The following is a 20624-nucleotide window of genomic DNA, read 5'->3' as shown; positions in this document are numbered from 1 at the left end:
AAAACAAGAACCCTATCCCCAACCTCTGATGTAGATGTTCTCGGTGTTCCGATGGCTTCCAAGGCGGTGAGGAAGGCAATCTATCACCAAAAGCTGCGCAACCACCTCAAAGACCACACGCAAATTGTCATCGTCGGAGCCGATAATCTGCGTGCCAACCAGATTCAAGTTATAAGGCAAGGATTGAGAGGCGTCTCGGAGGTTGTGATGGGTAAGAATACCTTGATGAGACGCTCAATCGCCATTCATGCTCCGGCGACCGGAAACACAGCTTTCCTGGGCCTGATTTCTCATATTGTGGGGAAAGTTGGGTTGGTTTTTAGTGCAGGCGATCCCAACGAAGTCAGTGAAGCTGTTGCTGGATACAATCTGCAACCATTGTTGTGTTCATCGATGGATATTGGAATCTGTTCTCATTGGCAATGGCTCCTGAGTTCCCATTTAGATTTAGTGAGCAAATCAAGTAATGTTTGAAAATCTTAAGCGAATTTTCAGATCGAGGATTCATCCGATTCGAGGTGAGGGATAAAATTATCCTTAATTGATAATCTAATTGGGTTGTTCTGAATCCAATCTATCAACAATATGAAATTTATGTGTTTAAGTGCAACTACGATAATGCTGTGAATTTAGGGTTTTATTTTAAATTTAATAATAAAATGTTTAAATTATAGTAAAAATTTATATTAAATAATTAAAAACGAGAAATTTATAATTTTTAATCTGTCACAAAGGTTAATGTATTATTTTTTGAATTTTTTTATCTGGTTTCAAATTAGCAAGATATTTCTGCCACCATGTCACAAAGGCAGTTCTTTGTGGACCGAACACACGTAGCTTACCGAATCAGCTGCGACATGGATGGGAATGCATGCTAAGAAAGTAAGGGTCGAGTCTGATACATCAACCATCTATTCAACATCCTTGTACGAGTCCACAATCAATACACAAACCTGGTTTGGTAAATTGAAGTTGGTCTTAGGTGTTAAGGCGCTCTTTTAACCCCAAGTGTGGAAGTGGTTTAATCGAAGCAGTGGTTGACCCAATATTTTTGTCAAAAGGTGTACCGTTAAAGTGAATCCAAAGCCTGTAAAGTTGTACGATGTGTTTTTAGTCAAATTCCGTTCGTTGAACTTTTTTTTAAGTTCCTTGATTGATTTTGAGAATTTTTTTAAGTTTTTTGGTTGATTTTTAGAGTTTTTTTTGGTTGATTCTAATTGGAATTTGAGTTTTGGTTGATTTCAAGAAACTGTGGTTTTTTCTTTTGATGTTCCTTTTTATTTTCTAATATCGCAGTATAGCGGTCAAAGCTTTCATTTAAGTGAGCAAATAACAAGCCCATACAATAATTGCGCACACCAAGGGAGTGTTTTGGTAGTCTTTTGGTTCTTAAATTCTAAAGAAATCTGGTGGAATTGAAATGTTGAATTCTATTGACCAAATTTCATTTTATCGTTTGGCTCATTTTTTACGAAAGAAATCTTCAAAATCATATATATTTCACAAATAAAAAAAAATTAACATTCCTTAGCAACTACATTATATTTTGGTAGAATGAAATCCTCTATTTTCATAATACCAAATATGTCCTTAACCCAATATATCCAAATCTCATAAAACCCAATATGACCACCATTGACCATCGCCGATCTGAATCACCGCCGACCACTACCATCTGAAGCACCGCCAATCTGAATCACCGTTGACTGCCGCTGACCATCACCGATCTAAACCACTGCCGACCTCCGGTAACTACCACCGATCCAAATAACCAACAGACACTGACGACCACCACTGATCTGAACCACTACGAGTCACCACCGATCTGAACCACCGCTAACCGCCGTTGATTTAATATCGTCGTTTGGCTTATGGTTATATTTAAGTTGTGTGTATATATTACATTGTTTTACATATTAAATAATTATTTTATTAAAGTATTTTAGTTTTAAAAATTTAAAATTCTCCAAAGAGAGATTTTGATCATTTACCAATATTTCATTCCAATTCCAAAGCTACATTCTATAAACCAAACAATCAGTTTTCAATTCCTTAACAAATTCCATTCTGATGTCTGCCAACCAAACAGGTGGTCAAGTCCAACAACATTTCACCTCAATTCCTTCAAAGTCAAATTCTTTTAACAGACAATCCATCCAAAACATTTTGCAAACCAAACGCCACTTTATTGTTTTCTATGGTATATAAGTCGTCCATCTCATTGCCCTATATTGAAAGTGAAAGGTAGGAAAGATTGGTTTATCTGATATGATAATGGTAAATATCTACCATCCAACCACACCAACAAATTGTCATTTTAGAACTCCATATCTACAAATCCGAAATTTGAAAAAGAAAATGATAGTAATCGTAGAAATCAAAAAATCATTCCTTTAGGTGGTGTCTTGGGTTATTTTTAACTTGAAAAGGTTAATTTTAATTTTTTTTTTTTTGCTTAACCTGGATATCTAACCCGTTATGTGAGCCGACTAATCCCAAAGCAGGTGGTCGTCCTGAGATTAGTCGGCTCGCATAGCCGGTTGAATATCTAGGTTAATTAAAAAAATGAATTATATGCTATCTGACAAAAAATAAATTAAATTCAAAAGAGAGAAAGAATGCAACAATAAAATCCATAACACAATGATATGATCATAAAGGTTAAAAACTTTATGATTAATTAAAAAAGCAGCACCTCACTCAAATGATCCCTTTTTTGGTTTTAGGACGGCTTCCTCCATATCTGCTCTTGATATCTGGCTTCTGCATCTTTCGGCCTCTCACAATTGCACTTTCGGCAAGCAACATTTCCAGTATAGTTGAAGAAATCACACCTTCAATCCCAAATGCATTATTAGACTGCGGCCTAGGTTTGGGAGGAGGGGGCGGATAAACCAAACCCACTTGAATTTACACTAAATGGTATGGCGAAAGGGGGCGTGATGAGTTTCTTTTAAGTTATTTTCAGCAAATTTCAAAAGTTCGTTGTAACGACTGCTTTCAAGTAGTTTAAGAGAGAGACTCACGAGGGGCACTCCCACTCTCCAGGATTTAGCTGCCTCTTGGGACGTTGCTCTCGGCATCGTAAACATTTTGTGTTGCTGGCAAAATTCATAAATTGGCACCTAAAGAAAAAGAAGCCCAAAGTTCACAAATTAGTAAGTGTATATAATAACGGTGTCACATTTCAATTTGAATGGACATCCTTTTCAAATGGCACAGAGTTACTTGGTTTTTTATCCGAGATAAACCACATTGATGATGTGATGATGCAGAGACATACTTCCCTAAAAGTCAGTTGACTGGTACTCATATGTGTGAAGTACCCTTTTTGAACAACTAAGGGGCCGTTTACCTACACAAATTAGGTAACCGCTAACTGAGTAAGAGTGCAACATGCATAAAGCGTACGGTCTGGTAAACGTTGACTGAAACTGAATTGTTTACCACGGTGTCTGGTTAGCACCTCAGGCAAAATATTTGTGGGTCAGAGTGAGTTGCTAAACAGCATCCCTTCTTATCGGTTAAGCACATATTATTGGTCAACACTCAACAGGTGGTAAACTAACAGGAATTCCATATAAGGCCACTTAATTGGCTGTCTATACATTAGACACCCACCCACCTCTAACGAGCAACTAGTCACTAAATTAAGTCAAAAACATCAGGCACGATTAAGAAGAATTAATCAAGTTAGACGAGAATTAATTGATTACACCATCCAGCAATACAGTTAAAAAGTTAATTCACCCCAATTCAAAAGATTAGTATATACCCCATCCTTTATAAACCAAACCAAACATACCTATTATATCCCACTCAGACTTCTAACCCAATTACTACAACATTCTAAGCAAAAGAATTTACTGTTTCAATCTTTCATCAGACTCTGAAGTATTTTCATTTTTATTATAAAAATCCAAGGGGGAGTGATCATATATATGTATAGAAAGAGAGGTGTCATTCTTACTGTGGGCAATTCCAGTCCCCTTTCTTCATTTCGACATCAGTAACTCCAACCCTCTTAGGCCCGTCAGTTTTGCATTTCATGCAGCGAATGTTTCTGGAGAAATTCATAAAACTGCACCTGCAATAAAATTGAAGCAGCATTTTGTTGGAGATAGTGAGGTAGAAAAATCCATATTTAGTATTTTGTTTCTCAGTACCTATTTTTAACCTATCATCCTTTGGTTTTAATTAATTACAATTGAAGTTGATTTTCTCATCTTTCTTTTATTTTTTGAGCATAGCTCAGGTGGGAATTTGCAAGAACTACACTGGTAGTTCTCTCGACTTCAGGACTGCGTCACAATAAAAATTGATATTCCCAACACGTTTTCCCTTAGGCTTTACCTGAGAGGTTTATAACAATAAACCCCCATAAAAGCAGTTATAATTCACAACTTACTGAGGACAGATCCAATCTCCTTTCTTCATTTCAACGTCGTCAATACCAGCTTTTAGGGGACCACCTTCGTTGCATTCACGGCACGTTTTATTCCTAGAAAAATTCATGAAATTGCACCTAAAAGAATTTGTGGAAGAATGCATCAGTTTAGAACCAGTATGAACAATAGAAGTTACCCAGCAAACAATAAAAGAATTTATCTCAAATGTGATCAGTGAATTGCACAAAATTCTCACTAGCAAGCACTAAATTTGCATGCTGTAAAGCACACCTTTTCATATGGTACAACAATTTTATTAATCAGTTAAGTGGCTAATGCTGAAATCTATGCATTGGCTACCCATCATTTACCCCCTGCACAAAATAAAGTTCTCCAAACCTAAGGCCCTGGTGGTCTCTCAAATTTTGGGGACATTTTATGATCTTTTTGATTGATTAGTTGAATTTATAATACAAACTAACCCCTTCTTTCAGAGGTTACTGTAACTTTGCAATTTGCAAAGGCAAAATGGAAAAAATGGTCGATGAACTTTCATGTTTTTCTAATTGCATCTCTCTAAAAAAAAGTTCATCACCAAATATACCTATATTCTCACAATCATATATTACATCATTTTCATCCATTTGTCACTAAATTAACAAATATATATTAAATTAAGATGGTTAAATGATTCAATAAATGGAAAGAAGGCCATTGTTTGTGAATTAAGTGGACAATCAAGCATTAAGAGTAATTAGATCTGTGAGACCACATCTGATTGATTATAAGAATGTAATTGATATGATTGTAAGCATTCAAGTATGCAATTGATTGATCTTTGTTTGTAGTATGGAAGTGAAAAACCATGAAAGTTCATTCCTCAACATATTAGTACTCTGATAAGAAAATAGTTCACTTTCAATTGTAGATGACTAAACCTGATACTTTCCAATTTTAAAAATTAGTATGATTTCTCTGCACTTCTAACACTAATTTGTTCTATTTCTGGGAACCTCATATTATATAGAAAAAATGCACATAACCACCACGTATAGTGACACCTAGCAGAAGCATTAGAGAAACTGATAAGGGAAACCATTTTTAGTGCTTGTTTTCTCTGTTTTTAAATGGTTATTTATTTACCAAGGTGCAAGGTAAAGTTTTTCTATAAATATAGGGGGGGGGGGTATTTTGGTCTACGAATCTAATTAGGTGGTCCTATTTTCATTTCTTCCATCTCTTCACCAAACTATCATCTTAATGTAGACACACACAAAAATAAAACTTAAGATTGCAAGTCAAACCACACAAGCACAGACCAGGAAATTTAGTGGAAGGGCAACTGCAAGTGTTTATTTCGGAAGGTAGATCAATATAAAAAAAACATTTTCATATACTCACCTGGGACACATCCAATCCCCTCTCTTCATTTCAATGTTCTGAGACGGATCACGTTCCATGAAGTCAACAGATTTCGCCTTCCGAGCAACTGTTGCAGCTGGTTTTTGCAGTTCAGGATCAATGGTTGTGTCACTAAGCTCAGTCAACTCCGAAAGCAATTTCCTGGCAGATGCTTCAACAAGTTCTGCCCCAGAAGGCTTCTTGTCGGAATCAACAACTGGATCAAGTGCATAGTTTAACAAGATGCGTACAATATCTACAGTGCGAGCAGCTGATTCAATGTCTTTTAGTATCACATAGGCCCTATCACATGATCCTCGTAGGACGCAAACACCACATACCTGTGCTCAAAATGTAGACCAAGCAAGATTTATCACAAAAAAATGATATTATTTAAAGGGAAACAAAGTTTTTATTTGCATAAACTAATAAGGTCCAAACAACAAAACCATCATATGTATCATATTCTTCCTTTCTATTGAATACACTAAATAGTTTACCAGCGTGTTGATGGAAAAATAACTTACATCTCCTTCATCAAGTTGTAGATGTGCTCTCAACCGTTTCCCTGAATTAACAGTCTTCCGGTTAATATTAGGACAACCCTTCTCTATAAGAGTTTGAATATCTTGCATAGATAGTGATCTGCAATGCACTCGAATAGATTAGCAAGTTCAACATTCTCAAAGACACAGCCAGTGTAGTTTAACAAGAAAAGTTAACAGAAAGCATTTCATTAGCCTGGACACCAAGACACACAGCACGCTAGTGGACCTAGCATATTAGATCTTTCAAATTGAAATTCTGAATTTCAGCCACCTCCTTCAGCAAAAGAAATTTAAGAAGTTATTTGTAATACTGAAGAAAGTAACATAAGCTTCAAGTTTCAAACAACCTAAACCACACAAATATTTCAACATATTAAGTTAATTATTTAGCTCCCAACAGGCTTTTTAGGTGACAGGAGACAACCGCCTTAAAGTATTTGTTTGGTAAGCGTGGCCATTTTCAGTGATAAGTGATAACTATTAACTACCATTAGTCAGCAATGGGCCAAATATTGTATATTCAAAAAAACATGGTTGCATTGTTAGGTGCTGATGGAAATATTCATTAAGCCCTAAAAATTCTTTAATTCATTAAACTGTTTCTTAAATTTAAAAGAATTAAAAGAATACATTAATTTGAAATCATATCCTTCATCCAACCACACCAAACGAGCCCTAAATCCCATCTGCAGGTGGGGTCTAAAGGTGTGATGTGCACACACATGTCATCGCCCCAAATGGTAGACCGGTTGTTTTCGTGAAGACTTACGGCTTGCGTAAAGTGTGACAAAAAAAAGATTGCCAAAAGTTTCAAGAGTTTAAAAGAGGATTTGAAAGTGAAGTTCTTGATACCACAAAAGAAGATATGCTGGTTTTTGAGAAGAAGAACAAAGGCTAAATAAAAGTAAGCAACACCGGAAAACAAAAATAGGTACAAGGAAACATCGCAAAGGAAGAAAAACTAAACAACCCCTAGTCTATAGTAGGACTCTGGTAACCCATCTAACGGCTCACTGACCCTCTATCCTTATCCAAACAAAATTTGCAGTTACGCTGCATTTATCTTTTTGTAGATGAGGTCTTGATGTGGCCCAGCATTCTGGCCAGTGAATCATAAAATGCCACACTGCTGCCTGATGGAACTTACCTTTCAACTCAAAAAAAAAAAAAAAATGGATCCCATGATTCTCATGAAACTTAGTGTCACTTCAACCACCTTGTTCTTATTCTATATCAAGCACTCTCTTTGATCTATATCAAGCACCCCGAGAGTTGCCCATGAAAACCATTGATTGCAGCTATTTATCAATCAATACAGCAGTAAGATAGGTCCATACTGGACCTCACCCCAGTAGTTTGGCTAGTAATACATTTCTTTCCCCAAATATTTTAACCTCAACTATGTCATTTTTAGGTTGTTTGGCTTTTATGTATCATAATGCATTGAGCTTCATCTCTTAACAATTTCTTTTAACAGATGACGATAAAACCAAAAACAAAAATGATTCCTTACTTAAATAGGTCGAAGCGATCACGACCAAAACTGAGGCAAGCTTCCTTCAAAATGCTCATATCTTTGTAGACAGCAACATCACTTCCACCTTCTTGATGAAGGTAACCTTTTGCCTTCAAACGGTCAACGAAAGTCACCCACTCGGGCCATGGATGTTGTTCCGATGTTTCACCAACGGCAGCGAGGGTTGTAGTATCATTATCTATCAAGGAAGCAGCAGAAGACGAGTAGCAGCGGAAACGTATGGTTGGAGAAGAGAAGAGTTTAGTGGGAAATCGAATTGCACGGAACGGATAGAGATTTGTAGCGGTGGCGGTGGCGGTGGCGGTGGCGGTGGTTTCGAACAGAGTGAAGAATCTTGTTGCAGCTGCTGCCATTTTTAGGAGAAGAAGGCCCTGGGACGGGGCTCAGGGTTTTTCGCCCTTTTTGAGGATTTAATGGTCGACGATAAGGGTTTTAGGTTGGATATAACTATAGCTTCCAAAAAAATAAAATCTTAATTGCCTAGACTTTTTTTATTTTTTAAAGGAAAATTGCATCAAAACATAACCAACTTTTAATTGATTTTTGTTTTAGGAAATCAATTTTTAAAATTATCATTTAGAGGTCTCTATCAGATTTTTTATTTATTCAATGGTCTGGTTGATTTGTTAACCTGTTAATGCTGACATCATCTAGATCTTTTACCAATTAAGATATTCTACGTCATATTAATTTTTTATTTTAAAATTAATATTCTACGTCATATTTAAAATTACAAAATAATTATAGAAAAATAACAAAAATTCATTTTTTTTCAAAAATTATTGTAATAAAATCTAATTTTCATTCCATATTGTTTTTTTTTTAAATTAAGATATCAAATTGTGAGTAAAAAAGTCCATTTTTGAAAAAAAAAATTCAATTTGATATTTGAATTTTTTTTAAAACGAGATTTGGAATAAAAAATATATTTTATTACAATAATTTTTGGAAAAAAAACAAATTTTAGTTATTTTTCTATAATTATTTTGCAATTTTAAATATGACGTGGAATATTAGTTTTATAATAAAAAATTAATATAACATGGAATATATTAGTTGACAAAAGATCTGGATGATGTCAGTATTAACAGATCAACCAGACCCTTAAATAAACAAAAAGTTTTATAGAAACCCTAAATGATAATTTTGAAAGTTTGTTCCCCAAAATAAGAATCATGTGAAAATTGGTTATATTTTGGTACAATTTTCTCAATTTTTTATGAACAAAATTGCAACGATTACATATTTAATAGACAAGACTAAATTCAATTAGTGAGATCATAAAACATAGATGTTTATTTGATTAATAGTTTACTCGGTCATGCAATTAAACAAATACAAAAATATTATTAAAGTATTTATTATCCATTTTTCTCTTCAAAACCAACTCAAAAAGCTTACTTTCTTTAGACTACGTTCATCAACGATCTAGATGAGTGGATCGTGATCAAGACAAACACGGATTTAAAAAAGATTCAAAAAAATGTTTAATCCCAATTTGGATCAACCCATGAACCATTTAGTCATTCTAACCACTTAATCATTTTACAACAAATCATTCAGCAACCGTCAAACAACTCCTTTATTATCCGGCTAAAAATGGAGTTCAATGAGTTGAGGGCTTTTGGTGCATCTTCAACTTAGAGACATACCAAAATATATTTGAGCATACATGTGAAACTTTTCAATTTGTAGTGCATTCATTTTGATTGTAACTCAGAGGACACTGCCACGTCAACGGATAACATTGATCCATCTCCACCACTAGAATCAATCCACATAAGCCAACTCATATCAACTTATCTACCAACTTATCAGACTCCCTCTCACCTTCTCTCATCTTCTCCTTCCAACTCCGAAAACACCACAAATGGCCACTGCAACAACTTCTGCCGTCGTCATCCCCACCTTCACCGGTCTTAAATCCACCGCAGCCACCTCTTCAAGGGTCGGTACCTCCACCGTCAAGGCCATCGCCGCCACCCCCAAGCTTTCTATAAAATCATCACTTAGAGAAGCCGGCATTGCAACCGTTGCAATTGCCACCAGTCTCTTGCTCGCTAGCAATGCGTTGGCTGCCGAGATCCTGCTGGGCGACGAAGATGGTGGCTTGAACTTTGTTCCATCGAATCTGACTGTGGCCTCCGGGGAGAAGATCGTTTTCAAGAACAATAAAGCGTTCCCACATAACGTGATCTTTGATGAGGATGCAATTCCGGCGGGTGTTGATGCTTCGAAAATATCGATGGGTGATGAGGATTTGCTGAATGGACCAGGAGACACATACACAGTCACTTTGACTGAGAAAGGAACTTATAGTTTCTACTGCTCCCCACATGCAGGAGCTGGTATGGTTGGCAAAATCACAGTCACCTAAACTCTTCTCTCTAAATAAGCTTAAATTTGTTTTTATAGAAGAGTTTAAGGGAATTTGATCATATGCCAATTTGTATCATTATCCCAACTTGCATGCTTATGTTCTGTACTAGTACCTTTCATATGCATACCGCACATCGACATGCATGTTGCCTGCTACTACCATAGTTACACACCTCGACTAACCCATGGGACCTTCAAGTTAACAGCATGACAAACCTTCGTTATCGGCCCTGAAGGGACTCGAATTGACAATTGGGAACTGGGAGTCCTTGCAGATCTGACAATTGGGAACTGACAATTCTGTTTTATGGAGGGAAGACTAATGTGAGGATATGTGAATTTCTCTCTAACATAGCGCATTTAGAGAGAATGCAGACTGTTTTTCACTTTCATGAGAAAGTGAGAACAAGGGGAAGTTTACCAAACGCTTATCGGTTAAGTGCTTACCGGGTTTGACTTACCTTCTGGATGAGCATTGCAAGGACCTAGATCAAATCTTACCTGGTAAGAGACATTGCAAGGACCAAGAATCTTACCTGATAAGTTAGGATGAAAACTCTCACCCGGTAAAGCGCTTACTGAGTAAAAAACGCTTACCAACAATCCGTTTTGATGATCGAGAATGTTACAGGATAAGATAAGTGATGGTGGTGATCTTGCTGGTAAGCGGTTACCCGGTAAGCGGTTGGTAAAAGGCCCATAGTAAAGATACTTATATACTGTGTGAATGTTACATTATAGTATGTGAACATTTTAACTTTCACATCAACTTCAAATGTGTATTGAAAGGTTACATTATATTGTCGGAATGTTTCACACAATAAAAAAGTATCTTCACAGTTCTTATGACAAACCTTTATATAATATAAGGATACATTCAATTTTTCCCACGAAAAAGGGTTGTTCTCACAATAACCCAACGCTGTTCCAACATATATTTGAAGTAGAAAGATCAATAGTTGATGCTCCAACAAGCAAGAAGATATACTTCTTGATCCTACAAGGTCAAGGAGCCTTGGTGCACACTTGTTATTGGTTTTCTAATTTATCGATTACATGGTATCAGAGCCAACACTCTGGCTAGCACTGTATCGACATTCTGGCTAGCCCCCTATTAATCTCTGGAACAATCTGTGTCCATCCAGAATTCTTTGAAGGGGGTGTGTTGGGAGTCCTACACCGCTATACTTGGACCATTTCTCCTGTATATATGTTAGAACCTCCATTTTTTTCTCAAAGGCTCTTTTGGAGAGTGAGTTGGGGGTTCAGGTTCCACGTATTCTCACAACTTACAATTATTTTCCCCCTTATGACTTTGAGAAGTCTTGGTGTACCAGTGTCGGCCATTTGTGATTTTCTATTTTAACTGCATCTTCTGAATCATTTCTACTAATGCATGAAACAGAAGACCTGAAACTTTGTAAATTTAACAAAGTAATGCATGATATCTACAACACAAATGAAGTTATTTTGCTATTGACAAATCAAAACCCGAGGCATCTAAAACGATTCCTCGGAAAACACAAATACAAAACCAAGCAGTTTTATTTCCAACCATTTTGATCTCATGAAACAATGTGTTCAAACAACAGGATGTACATGTTGACAATTACAAAAGGAACATCATTGACATGCATATTTACCTCAACTCTTATGGTTTCAGTGCATAAACCACCTAACAGACAAAAAACAAGCATGCATACCCCCTCCCCGCCCCCGGCATATATGCTTCATCAATCCATGTGAGATTTTAATGGTACATATGTACGAAAAGCCAAAAATTCACAAAATATGGATGAAACTGAAACCTATGTAGTTAAAGCATTAGGGAGGGTGGATGGATAACCGAGGACCTTACCACCAACATCGGGGAAATGTTCATGCCCGGGCAAAGAGCTTACTTTTCCATCCGCATCAACTTTGATTGGATACTTGAGAAGATGGCCTTGCAAGGGAGTGTAGTCGTCAGCTGTGAATTTATTCCAGTTATCTTCTGCAAGCTTGTTTACGTTCTGCACACAGGCTAAGCTTTCTGGCTCCTTGTAATAGTCTTCGACCTTTCCCATGTGTTCTGCCCATAGTGACATTCTGTATCCATATACCTGAAAATCAAATTTAATTTTAGTCGAAGCAGCTCAACCAACAAAAATCATAAGCAAATTAAATAAATTTATAAAAAAATCCGGCATATATGATATTTCCTTGCGCAGTAACACATATACGATATTTCCTCGTGCAGTTGCAACATTTCCCTACTTGGTAAATTTTTAATCTAAAACTACTCCGCCCTTGTTTGGTAATACTTCTGATTATATTTTCTTGGAACTTAAACAAAGTTGTGACTTTTGTTTGACAACAAAATCAAAAGACATTTGAAGATACTATTTCTTTTCCAAAAAATTAGATGAAATTTGAAAATCAAAGTTAGAACTTCTGCAACCTCAACCTCATTCAGATCAACACATGGTTCCTTTTAGAAACAAGTTGTGTAAACTATGAAAATTTGAAGAATAGAAGTGTTACAAATTTCATCGGAGCTATGGGGTATTTCCTATTTTCTAGGGAGCAAAATTAAAAGAATAAAAGTGTGTATGTTTTATATTTTTCTTGTTGTCATAGTAATATGGATTTAACTAAAAAGATCTCATGATAAAGAAATTTAAAAATAACATCGACCCATGAGAATGAAAGACTAACTTGACCACGGGGGTGCTTTTTCTTCTGAGCCCATGTGTGATGGGGCTGATAAGCACCCATGGCTATCTCCGTATCTCTTGAGCCTGCCATAGATCGTTGATTAATGTTGGCAGACCCCAATATCACATACTCATCGTCTACTATCATCCCTTTAGCATGTACATAAATCATGAACCTTCCATGCTTTTGAGAAGCCGAAATCTGGAAATGCAAACAAAAGTCTTGTTTTACTTTTAGGAAGTTCCAGAAGCTGGTAATGATGTCTAGATTCATATAGCCTTTAGGGTGAAGTCTATATAGTTCAAAATTCTGGCAAGAGGATCATGATGTTATAGCCAAAAGATTCAACCACCGTGCCCCAAAGTTACATCCATTTTTATGTAATGGGTATACTCTGAGAAAAAAAGGTTCGGAATTCGACCTATGGTAAAGTATTAATAGTTCAGAAACTCTTGGTATGTTGCAGAAAGCACATTTTTGTTTTATAATATTGTCTTAGGGTCCAGATCTGAAAGCAAATATCAAATTTAGTCCTTAAACCATCCATAAAAATAGATATCTTGCATTCTTACTCAAAGGGCATCAATACATCCAGACCTGTAACCAAAAGACTAACAAGAAAAAGTAACCGATATAACATGGCAGTAGAAGACAAATCATAGGATGCATCATTACCGAACCACCACCATTAGAAGAGCTGTGGCTGCCTGAATTTGACACTTGGTCCTCGCATTGTTCACGGTTACCAAGACAGTAGAAATTTAAGTAGTCTTGTGGATGTGCATTCTCAAGATTCAAATTCTTCAGCTCTCGAGCAATTACTTCATACATCATTTGCATAGTTTGTGCCTGGAAAAAGCAAAGATGGTGACGTGTAAACTAAATTGACATACATCTCCATCCTGTTAAATGAACATTCTACGAAGATTTTGAGGTTTGGAAAGTGCAAAATATGAGGGTTGTATCTCATTTTGTGCAATCTCTATCTGTAACTTATGACTGGTGGCATGGCAAGAAGATTGGAAGAATATGATTGGGATGCTTATACAATTTATTCATTTCAACTGTTTTACATTTTGGGCTCACACAACTTTCTATGCCCTGAATAGAATGTTGCCACCATCAATCTTCTATGAAGGTTGATGAAAAAAAGAAGGTGAGAGCCACCAACCTGCCAAAACAGAATTTCTTGAGCAGATGCTGAACTAGGGACACCCTCGGGCCACATTGGAATGACCACATAAACCGAAAATCTCTCATTTGCTCTTATCTTGCTAGCAATCTTCAATGCCAGTTCCACAGGAATTAAATTATCAGCACCTATTCAAAAAAGAGTGAAGCATTTAGGGAAATTTTAATAGGAAGAAAGGAAACTCAAAGAATGCAGTAGAAACTTGACATTGGTCATTGTGAACTTAACTCCATGTAATGCAACAATTGACTTTCATGCACATTAAGGAGAGATTCATCTTCTAACTTATTTTCTAAATTCTCCTACATTCTGATACCAGTGGGGCAAAGAGTGAAGGAGACTAAAATTCAAATTCTTAAATAAAATAAGACATGGTAGTAGAACCTCATTTGCTCTGTTCCAAATTCCATTCTTCCATGTCATTCAGTTGCAAACCCCAACAAAGATGTTGCATCAAGCACATTATTTGATTCTCATAACCATATCAAATACATCCTCTTTATCAAATTATTTAACATAATCATTAACGGCTAAAATGATTAACACCCTCTTCGCCAAATTGGTCTCACTCTCGCCCTCTTGTCTCAAATTGATGATTTATGTTAGATGAATTGATTAAAGTTAGAGGGAAACAATAGTGGCAAAATAAGTACGTAACTGATAAACCTTTTTGAGGAGATATGCATCTGAAAAAACAAGTTGAGTGAGCACTTTACCTATTTTTTAAACAGATTTGTATACTTGTTATATGAAGGGGAAGCTAGTATAGGTACCGTATAATCCTTATTAAATTCTTCTTATGGATTTCTTACTCTGATAGTAATATTAAGCAATCGATATCTGAATTAATATGTATGTCTATATTCAACTTCAGTTCGAGACTCGAAAGTGCTCAAACCTGCATCTCTATAGGAATGCCATGCATATGACGACCCAATGAAATACTGGTTCTCAATATAGATGAAGTTCTTAGCGGATCTTATGGCTTGGATATATGCTTTCTGAATGCTTCTATCAATGACCAGATTTTTTGCACAGACTAGATTCTGCAACAAGTGAGAATAAAAATAATGTGAGGATTTGACCACTCATTTTCAACAACTTCAAGTAATAAAAGTAACTTCTTTATACAGTAAATAATACAAACCTGAGATTCAGCTAGACGAACATCCTTAGGAAATCCTTTCACAGAACCAGAATCAATTGAGCGAAAAACCTGCCAATATTAGAAAATTCAACAAACAAAAGGTTAGTAGTGCTGTCTCAAACAAACACTTTACTTTGTGAGTTTCGCACAGTAATGAACCTGAACATGCCAGTTTTCAGGATCTACTTCGTTAGAAACCCACAATGCAGGATCATCATTTGGGATAGTTGACGTAGGACTGAGTATCCAGGAAATGCGCTCTATCTTGATTAATGAATCATCATGCCAATGAGATACTCTTTTGAAACGCCTTCCAAATTCGGACCATTTTGTGGCTTTTCTCCACCGTTGCTCAAAGTTTTTGAGCACATCATATGCAGCAGGACCATCAATTTTGCAATGTAAATCATGCCATGGTTGTCTTGGACCTTTTGTACCTGCCTATTGTGGAAAGTTAAGGCATGAAACATGGTCCAAAAGCAGAAACTTGATGGCTAAATAATGGAACTAAGATGTTAACTTTGCTATTAGCAGGTTGCATATAGTTCAGACTTTAATTAGCATTAACATCTACATGAATAGAGAGTTCAATCCAGTGTCCATGCCTTAGATGTTTGGCTTTTTTTGAAAGGCAAACAATTTATTACAAAAACGCACCGAATACAAGGAGAAAGAAGAGGGAAAGCTTTCTGCAAGAGAGATGTTTGGTTATGAGAACACCATAGATGTTTGGTTACTTGAACTAATCACTTGCTTTGTGAAATTTATTGCCTTTAGTTGACACTAACACATGATAGATACTGTTCTCTATCCTTATCATATTGATAGTTTTCCTGGAAAACAGATCATATATTGATGGCAATATGATCCCACAATCAGCAAGAAGATTTTAATGAGATTTGTCACTTTGAAGACTGGACCCTACTTTAATCTTATCAGAGAGTGAACTTCATAAGCTATTAGCATACAGATCAATCAAAACATATAATTAAGAATAGCATGCTCACATAAACATTGAAAATTATATTGATATTGAACCACTCAGGCCGGCTGAGGCAATATTTCCCTTTTTAAGCAACTTTTATCTGAATGTGTCATCTCTGGTGCTCCAAGTGTCTTAATCACCAGCACCACAAAATACATGGATCACTGTTAACTCCACAAAATATGATACTACAAGTACAATACATGAAATGGGTGCCATGTCAATACATGCAATGTAAAGTCACAATAGAAAATGATAAAAGTGATCAGGTAACTGGCTGGTTTATACATATTTTTGTTTATTACTGTAGTTAGAATCTATATTTGCCATATTTCTCCACTAGATATTACTCTCCTTTTGCATATACTACCACAAATTATCTGGCTATACCTTATTACCATTCGGAGGTACTTCCAACCAAAAGTTCCAAACAAGCGCTATGCATTGCCTTTCCTTCTATTTCTCTTCTGTTTATTTTAGTGTGAATGGGGGGAATGCGAATACACAATTTTGGCACAGATTCATTCCCAACTATTTGAAATAACATTGTAGTTTGTGTCCATTCAGTTACCGAACAGGTACGAATTTAGATCAAATAATTCATAGACTTACCGTAAATGTTGGATTGTGGTAATCATTCTCAAACACAGTGTCGAGATCACGAAATAAACGATGCTCTGGTGTGTCATAGCGTCCGTCACAAAGGTCCAAACCACCAAGAAAGGCAGATATCTTCCTGTTATTTCCATGGGCTTGTGTATCCACAATAACACATTTCTGATGATGGGTGTAGAGGGTCCCAACCACCTACGTCATGTATAAAAATTGCCTGATATAAGATGTAATATGGAGAGTATAGTTTATTTTAATAGATTTACATGTATCCAACAATTTTAAAATAGAAGTTTCTTCACTCTACAAGTTCTTAAAGTGTAAAAGTATGAATCAAACTGATGCAACTATTATTTTTTAAAGGAAGTTCCATAAAATTAGTACACATAACCTCTCTCTCTCTCTCTCTCTATCTACCATCGTCTATTAACATTATTGAATCTGTACATGTATAACCATGACCACGGATCCATATTGAGAAGGATAGGGGCAACACAAAAAAGAAAGAATCCAGGGACGCAGAACTGATTTATGGATAGAACTTCAAGCAAACACAAGTAAACTCTAAATTGTGTAATGATTGTAAGTCTCATCTTCAGGAAGTTGAATGGACCATCGATGACTTGATCTATACCCAATTCTGATGGCAATATATGAAGCTTATTTGATTCCCATAACTGAATAACTCCCAATATATCACAAAAACGACCTAGTCCACACAATATTCATATATGAACAGTGATCTGAGAAACATCCTTCTTGTGGTTCGAAAAAATTATAAAATTGTCTGTCTCTGTCCTTGACAATTGACATTTCCCTGTTCTGCTCTAAATACAATCAAAGAGTTTGTTCACAAAACTAGGATGCAAAATAAAGATTGCAATTATGTTAAAAACAAAGATTGTAATAGGAGTTACACAAATGGGTTAGCTGGTACTCATCGGGCCATAGCTAATAAATTTATTATGTAATGCCTGTGTTGATAGTCTATGGTTATTATTGTTGCTGTCTAAATTTTGTTTCACCATATTTTTTCCTCTTCGGAGCACCATCTTTCATTTGGTCCAATGTAATCAGTAATCTTATTTACTGACAGAATGAAAGGATGAGTTAACTGAGGCTACCAAAGTTTTCCAGAAGTTGTTGCACATATATGATTGAATTTCAAGTCTCCATGATGTTCCCAAACCATGGTGCACATGTTTTGGAACTTCTAAACATCTTTTGAGGTCAGGCATGGTAGCGTTTAGCAATCTACATACAAGATGCCCTTAACAACTAACAACTGGGACATAGTATGAAGCATGCCTGTTGCTTGAAAATGCTAAGCTTATTGCTTGCATATCGAGGTGACAGCACACAGTGGACAGAGGAGTGTTTGAAAAACTTCCGCGTCTCTTCATCGTGAGTTTGCATAACTCCCTCCTGCACATAGAACCATATAAAATACTAAGATTTAAATCACCTGGGCACACCTTACACACTTGTAAACATACATATTATAGTAAAATGTGTGTGCTATCATAAAGGATTTGAATAAAATCACTTTAAGGAGCCTAAATGATAGTTCAGGTAAAAGCTGAGTTATCACAAAAATGGTCATAGGTAACATCAAATCTGAATGTTTGAGAAGGTAGCAACTATGATATTCATCAGGAATAATGTGGCCAGTAAAAATACCAATCTGGAATATCGCTAGGTAGAACTGCAGAAATGTTATGGTAAACATAAACCATATCCCTCTCAAAATTCTTCCCCGTCCAGTTCTTGAAACAATAGATGACAAACTGACAACTTAAACGTACCAAAGGGCCTTTGGCCTAGCAGTATCTGGGCCCTTGACCTCCAGGTTCAAACCTCATCAAAGGTGAGGAGGGTGTATGAGTTTATTTGTCGCATTTGCCATATATAATTATTATATACTTCAAAAAAAACTTTAACACACCATAGTTTATACATGCATAAATTTAATTCTGAATTCAGAACAGGAAAAGGCGTAAAAGACAGAAAAATTGAAGGCAAACATGGTTCCAGTGTCTTTATAAGGATTAATACTTTTTCCCTCCCATAAAGGCTCAACCTTTTCTGTTGGGTATGCTTTATCCCATCCTACAAACGTACCAAAATATAATACTTTGGCATACAGCATACTGATATCCAACAAAATATTGCAAGCATCTACTCCATCTTGACATGTTCCAAGGTGGTTACCAGCACTCCCATAGTCCCATTATGGAATGCATAGGAATAGACATCAAGCCTTTTGGGGAGGCCCACATAATTACTATCATTTTGTTCATAATTCATGTTTAAAGGAAATGTAAGACCGAAAGCACATGAACAACTAGCAACAATGATGAATGAAGATGATCTAAAAACCAATGCCAGAGAAGGATACAAGAAGACCAATTCATACCGTTTTGATTAAGAACTTGTTGTGTGACGTCTTATCATCCCAAACCAGCAACAAAACCCTCACCCCTTCTTGTGATTTGTACTTGAGCAACTCGCCAAGAGTCAAATCCCAACCACTTGGTAATGGTTTGCTAGGCTCTCTAACCAGCCTCACCTTATCGTAAATCGACCACCCAACGATATACACCAAATGATGAGCCTCTAAGATAGCATGACATATATCTTCCCAACACCCTCTCTGCTTGTAAAATTTACACTCTCCATCCAATTCGATCTCCGGTAACTGCGCTTCCCCGACGTGCGCATCCTGATACAATGTCACATTTCCCCCGTGTCTCACCGGAAAATAACTATCTTTTAGGTCAAATAACTCATTGATGCCAAGTGCATTTCCCTTGTTCCGATCATCGCAAGAAATGAATCTGAGCTGTAACCGTAATGCCGCGTTAGGTTTTGGCGGTTTACCACTCGGACCAATTATCGGGAACCAATCGTCGATTAACTCTCCGGACATTACCCTCTCGGCAGAGATGACGACGATCCCGATCAAATCCGCTCCGAAAACATCATTGTCTTTAACCTGAAACTCCAGATGAGACACCGGGTGCGCCAGCGGCGTGATAAAATGCTCGTTCCATACAGGGTCTTGAGAGTTGGATATCACGCGCGTTCGTGCGACGGTGGCTCCCCCAACGCTGACTGTCACGTAAGGATCACTGGTGATGATCTTACGACGGCGCTGCGATTTGCTTCTTTTTTTCAATAAAGGTGATTTACAACAATCAAAGATCGTGAAGCAGCGGTGCACACGCTCAGTTAACAAATCCATATTTGGCAAACATCGAGCTTCGACTATCGTTAAATCGAGGTCGCCGTGAAGATAAACAATCGAATCTGAATCAGTACCACTTGGCATCGTGGCTGCACCACTCTAGTAATATTATTTCCAAAGTATCAAAAACAAAATCGGTTTTATGTATAATTGATTAAAGTAACTGCACTGAAAGTTTGTTTGTTTTGACTTGAAGAACCGATTGACCGCCGGAGATACTGGGACGGTACGACGGTGATTGTAGTAGTGCCGTTGGGATCTCCGGCGAACGGCGGCGTCTTCAAAATGCAAATTGAGGAAGGTGTGGGCGTGTGGCCGTGGGGGGCAAGAGAAAAAAAGGTTTGAATGAGGTGGTTGTGTTTGGCAACCAAATTCGTAACTGTAATACACGTGGATGTTCCCACAGCCCAGAGAATAAATACATGTTCACATATGACTTTTTGTACCATTTGCCTAAGTATTATTTGATTATTACTTAAATATTACATTTA

At 36.6% G+C, this 20624-nt stretch overlaps 4 protein-coding genes across 5 annotated transcripts; 2 read left to right on the top strand and 2 right to left on the bottom strand.

The window, feature by feature from the left end:
- The first annotated feature begins 51 nt into the window (after positions 1 to 51).
- LOC112524382 (60S acidic ribosomal protein P0-like) lies at positions 52 to 474 on the top strand. The gene has a single exon (XM_025134173.1). The coding sequence runs from the start codon at positions 52 to 54 to the stop codon at positions 472 to 474; it is 423 nt and encodes a 140-aa protein (XP_024989941.1).
- Positions 475 to 2582: 2108 nt separating this feature from the next.
- Positions 2583 to 8253, bottom strand: LOC112525960 (zinc finger protein VAR3, chloroplastic). Of its 2 annotated transcripts, none has more exons than XM_025136295.1 (7): positions 7851 to 8253; positions 6317 to 6434; positions 5790 to 6130; positions 4409 to 4525; positions 3971 to 4087; positions 3027 to 3125; positions 2583 to 2834 (listed from the first exon to the last, which is right to left on the bottom strand). In XM_025136295.1, exons 1-7 carry the CDS (start codon positions 8225 to 8227, stop codon positions 2723 to 2725), a joined length of 1281 nt encoding a protein of 426 aa, XP_024992063.1. In that variant the 5' UTR covers positions 8228 to 8253; the 3' UTR covers positions 2583 to 2722. The 2 variants fall into 2 exon arrangements, 1 of the variants encoding a protein (XP_024992063.1); XR_003070454.1 differs by lacking the exon at positions 2583 to 2834 and adding an exon at positions 3229 to 3355 and having other exon boundaries at positions 3044 to 3125.
- A 1419-nt stretch (positions 8254 to 9672) lies between these two features.
- LOC112524594 (plastocyanin-like) lies at positions 9673 to 10668 on the top strand. The gene has a single exon (XM_025134486.1). It carries the CDS (start codon positions 9745 to 9747, stop codon positions 10249 to 10251), a length of 507 nt encoding a protein of 168 aa, XP_024990254.1. The 5' UTR covers positions 9673 to 9744; the 3' UTR covers positions 10252 to 10668.
- A 1127-nt stretch (positions 10669 to 11795) lies between these two features.
- Positions 11796 to 20410, bottom strand: LOC112524598 (phospholipase D delta-like). Its single transcript, XM_025134498.1, has 10 exons — positions 19303 to 20410; positions 18195 to 18311; positions 16887 to 17081; positions 15449 to 15730; positions 15290 to 15358; positions 15041 to 15188; positions 14122 to 14270; positions 13626 to 13799; positions 12951 to 13151; positions 11796 to 12355 (listed from the first exon to the last, which is right to left on the bottom strand). Exons 1-10 carry the CDS (start codon positions 20215 to 20217, stop codon positions 12062 to 12064), a joined length of 2544 nt encoding a protein of 847 aa, XP_024990266.1. The 5' UTR covers positions 20218 to 20410; the 3' UTR covers positions 11796 to 12061.
- Positions 20411 to 20624: the final 214 nt, after the last annotated feature.

This window comes from Cynara cardunculus (assembly GCF_001531365.2).
Source record: "Cynara cardunculus var. scolymus isolate 2C chromosome LG 13, CcrdV1, whole genome shotgun sequence".
Lineage (NCBI taxonomy): Eukaryota > Viridiplantae > Streptophyta > Magnoliopsida > Asterales > Asteraceae > Cynara > Cynara cardunculus.
The sequence above is the reverse complement of the archived record's forward strand: the minus strand, read 5'-3'. Positions and strand labels throughout refer to the sequence as shown.

What these genes read in the sequence shown, in the direction of transcription:
- LOC112524594 (XM_025134486.1), top strand. Translation starts at nt 9,745, where the DNA reads ATGGCCACTGCAACAACTTCTGCCGTCGTCATCCCCACCTTCACCGGT.
- LOC112525960 (XM_025136295.1), bottom strand. Translation starts at nt 8,227, where the DNA reads ATGGCAGCAGCTGCAACAAGATTCTTCACTCTGTTCGAAACCACCGCC. An exon ending in TACAACTTGATGAAGGAGAT is followed by an intron (nt 6,131 to 6,316) that starts GTAAGTTATTTT and finishes TTTTGAGCACAG; the next exon opens with GTATGTGGTGTTTGCGTCCT. An exon ending in GGGGATTGGATGTGTCCCAG is followed by an intron (nt 4,526 to 5,789) that starts GTGAGTATATGA and finishes AAATTCTTTTAG; the next exon opens with GTGCAATTTCATGAATTTTT.
- LOC112524382 (XM_025134173.1), top strand. Translation starts at nt 52, where the DNA reads ATGGCTTCCAAGGCGGTGAGGAAGGCAATCTATCACCAAAAGCTGCGC.
- LOC112524598 (XM_025134498.1), bottom strand. Translation starts at nt 20,217, where the DNA reads ATGCCAAGTGGTACTGATTCAGATTCGATTGTTTATCTTCACGGCGAC. An exon ending in ACAAGTTCTTAATCAAAACG is followed by an intron (nt 18,312 to 19,302) that starts GTATGAATTGGT and finishes TTCTATGTGCAG; the next exon opens with GAGGGAGTTATGCAAACTCA. An exon ending in CTTCTAATGGTGGTGGTTCG is followed by an intron (nt 13,152 to 13,625) that starts GTAATGATGCAT and finishes TTGCATTTCCAG; the next exon opens with ATTTCGGCTTCTCAAAAGCA.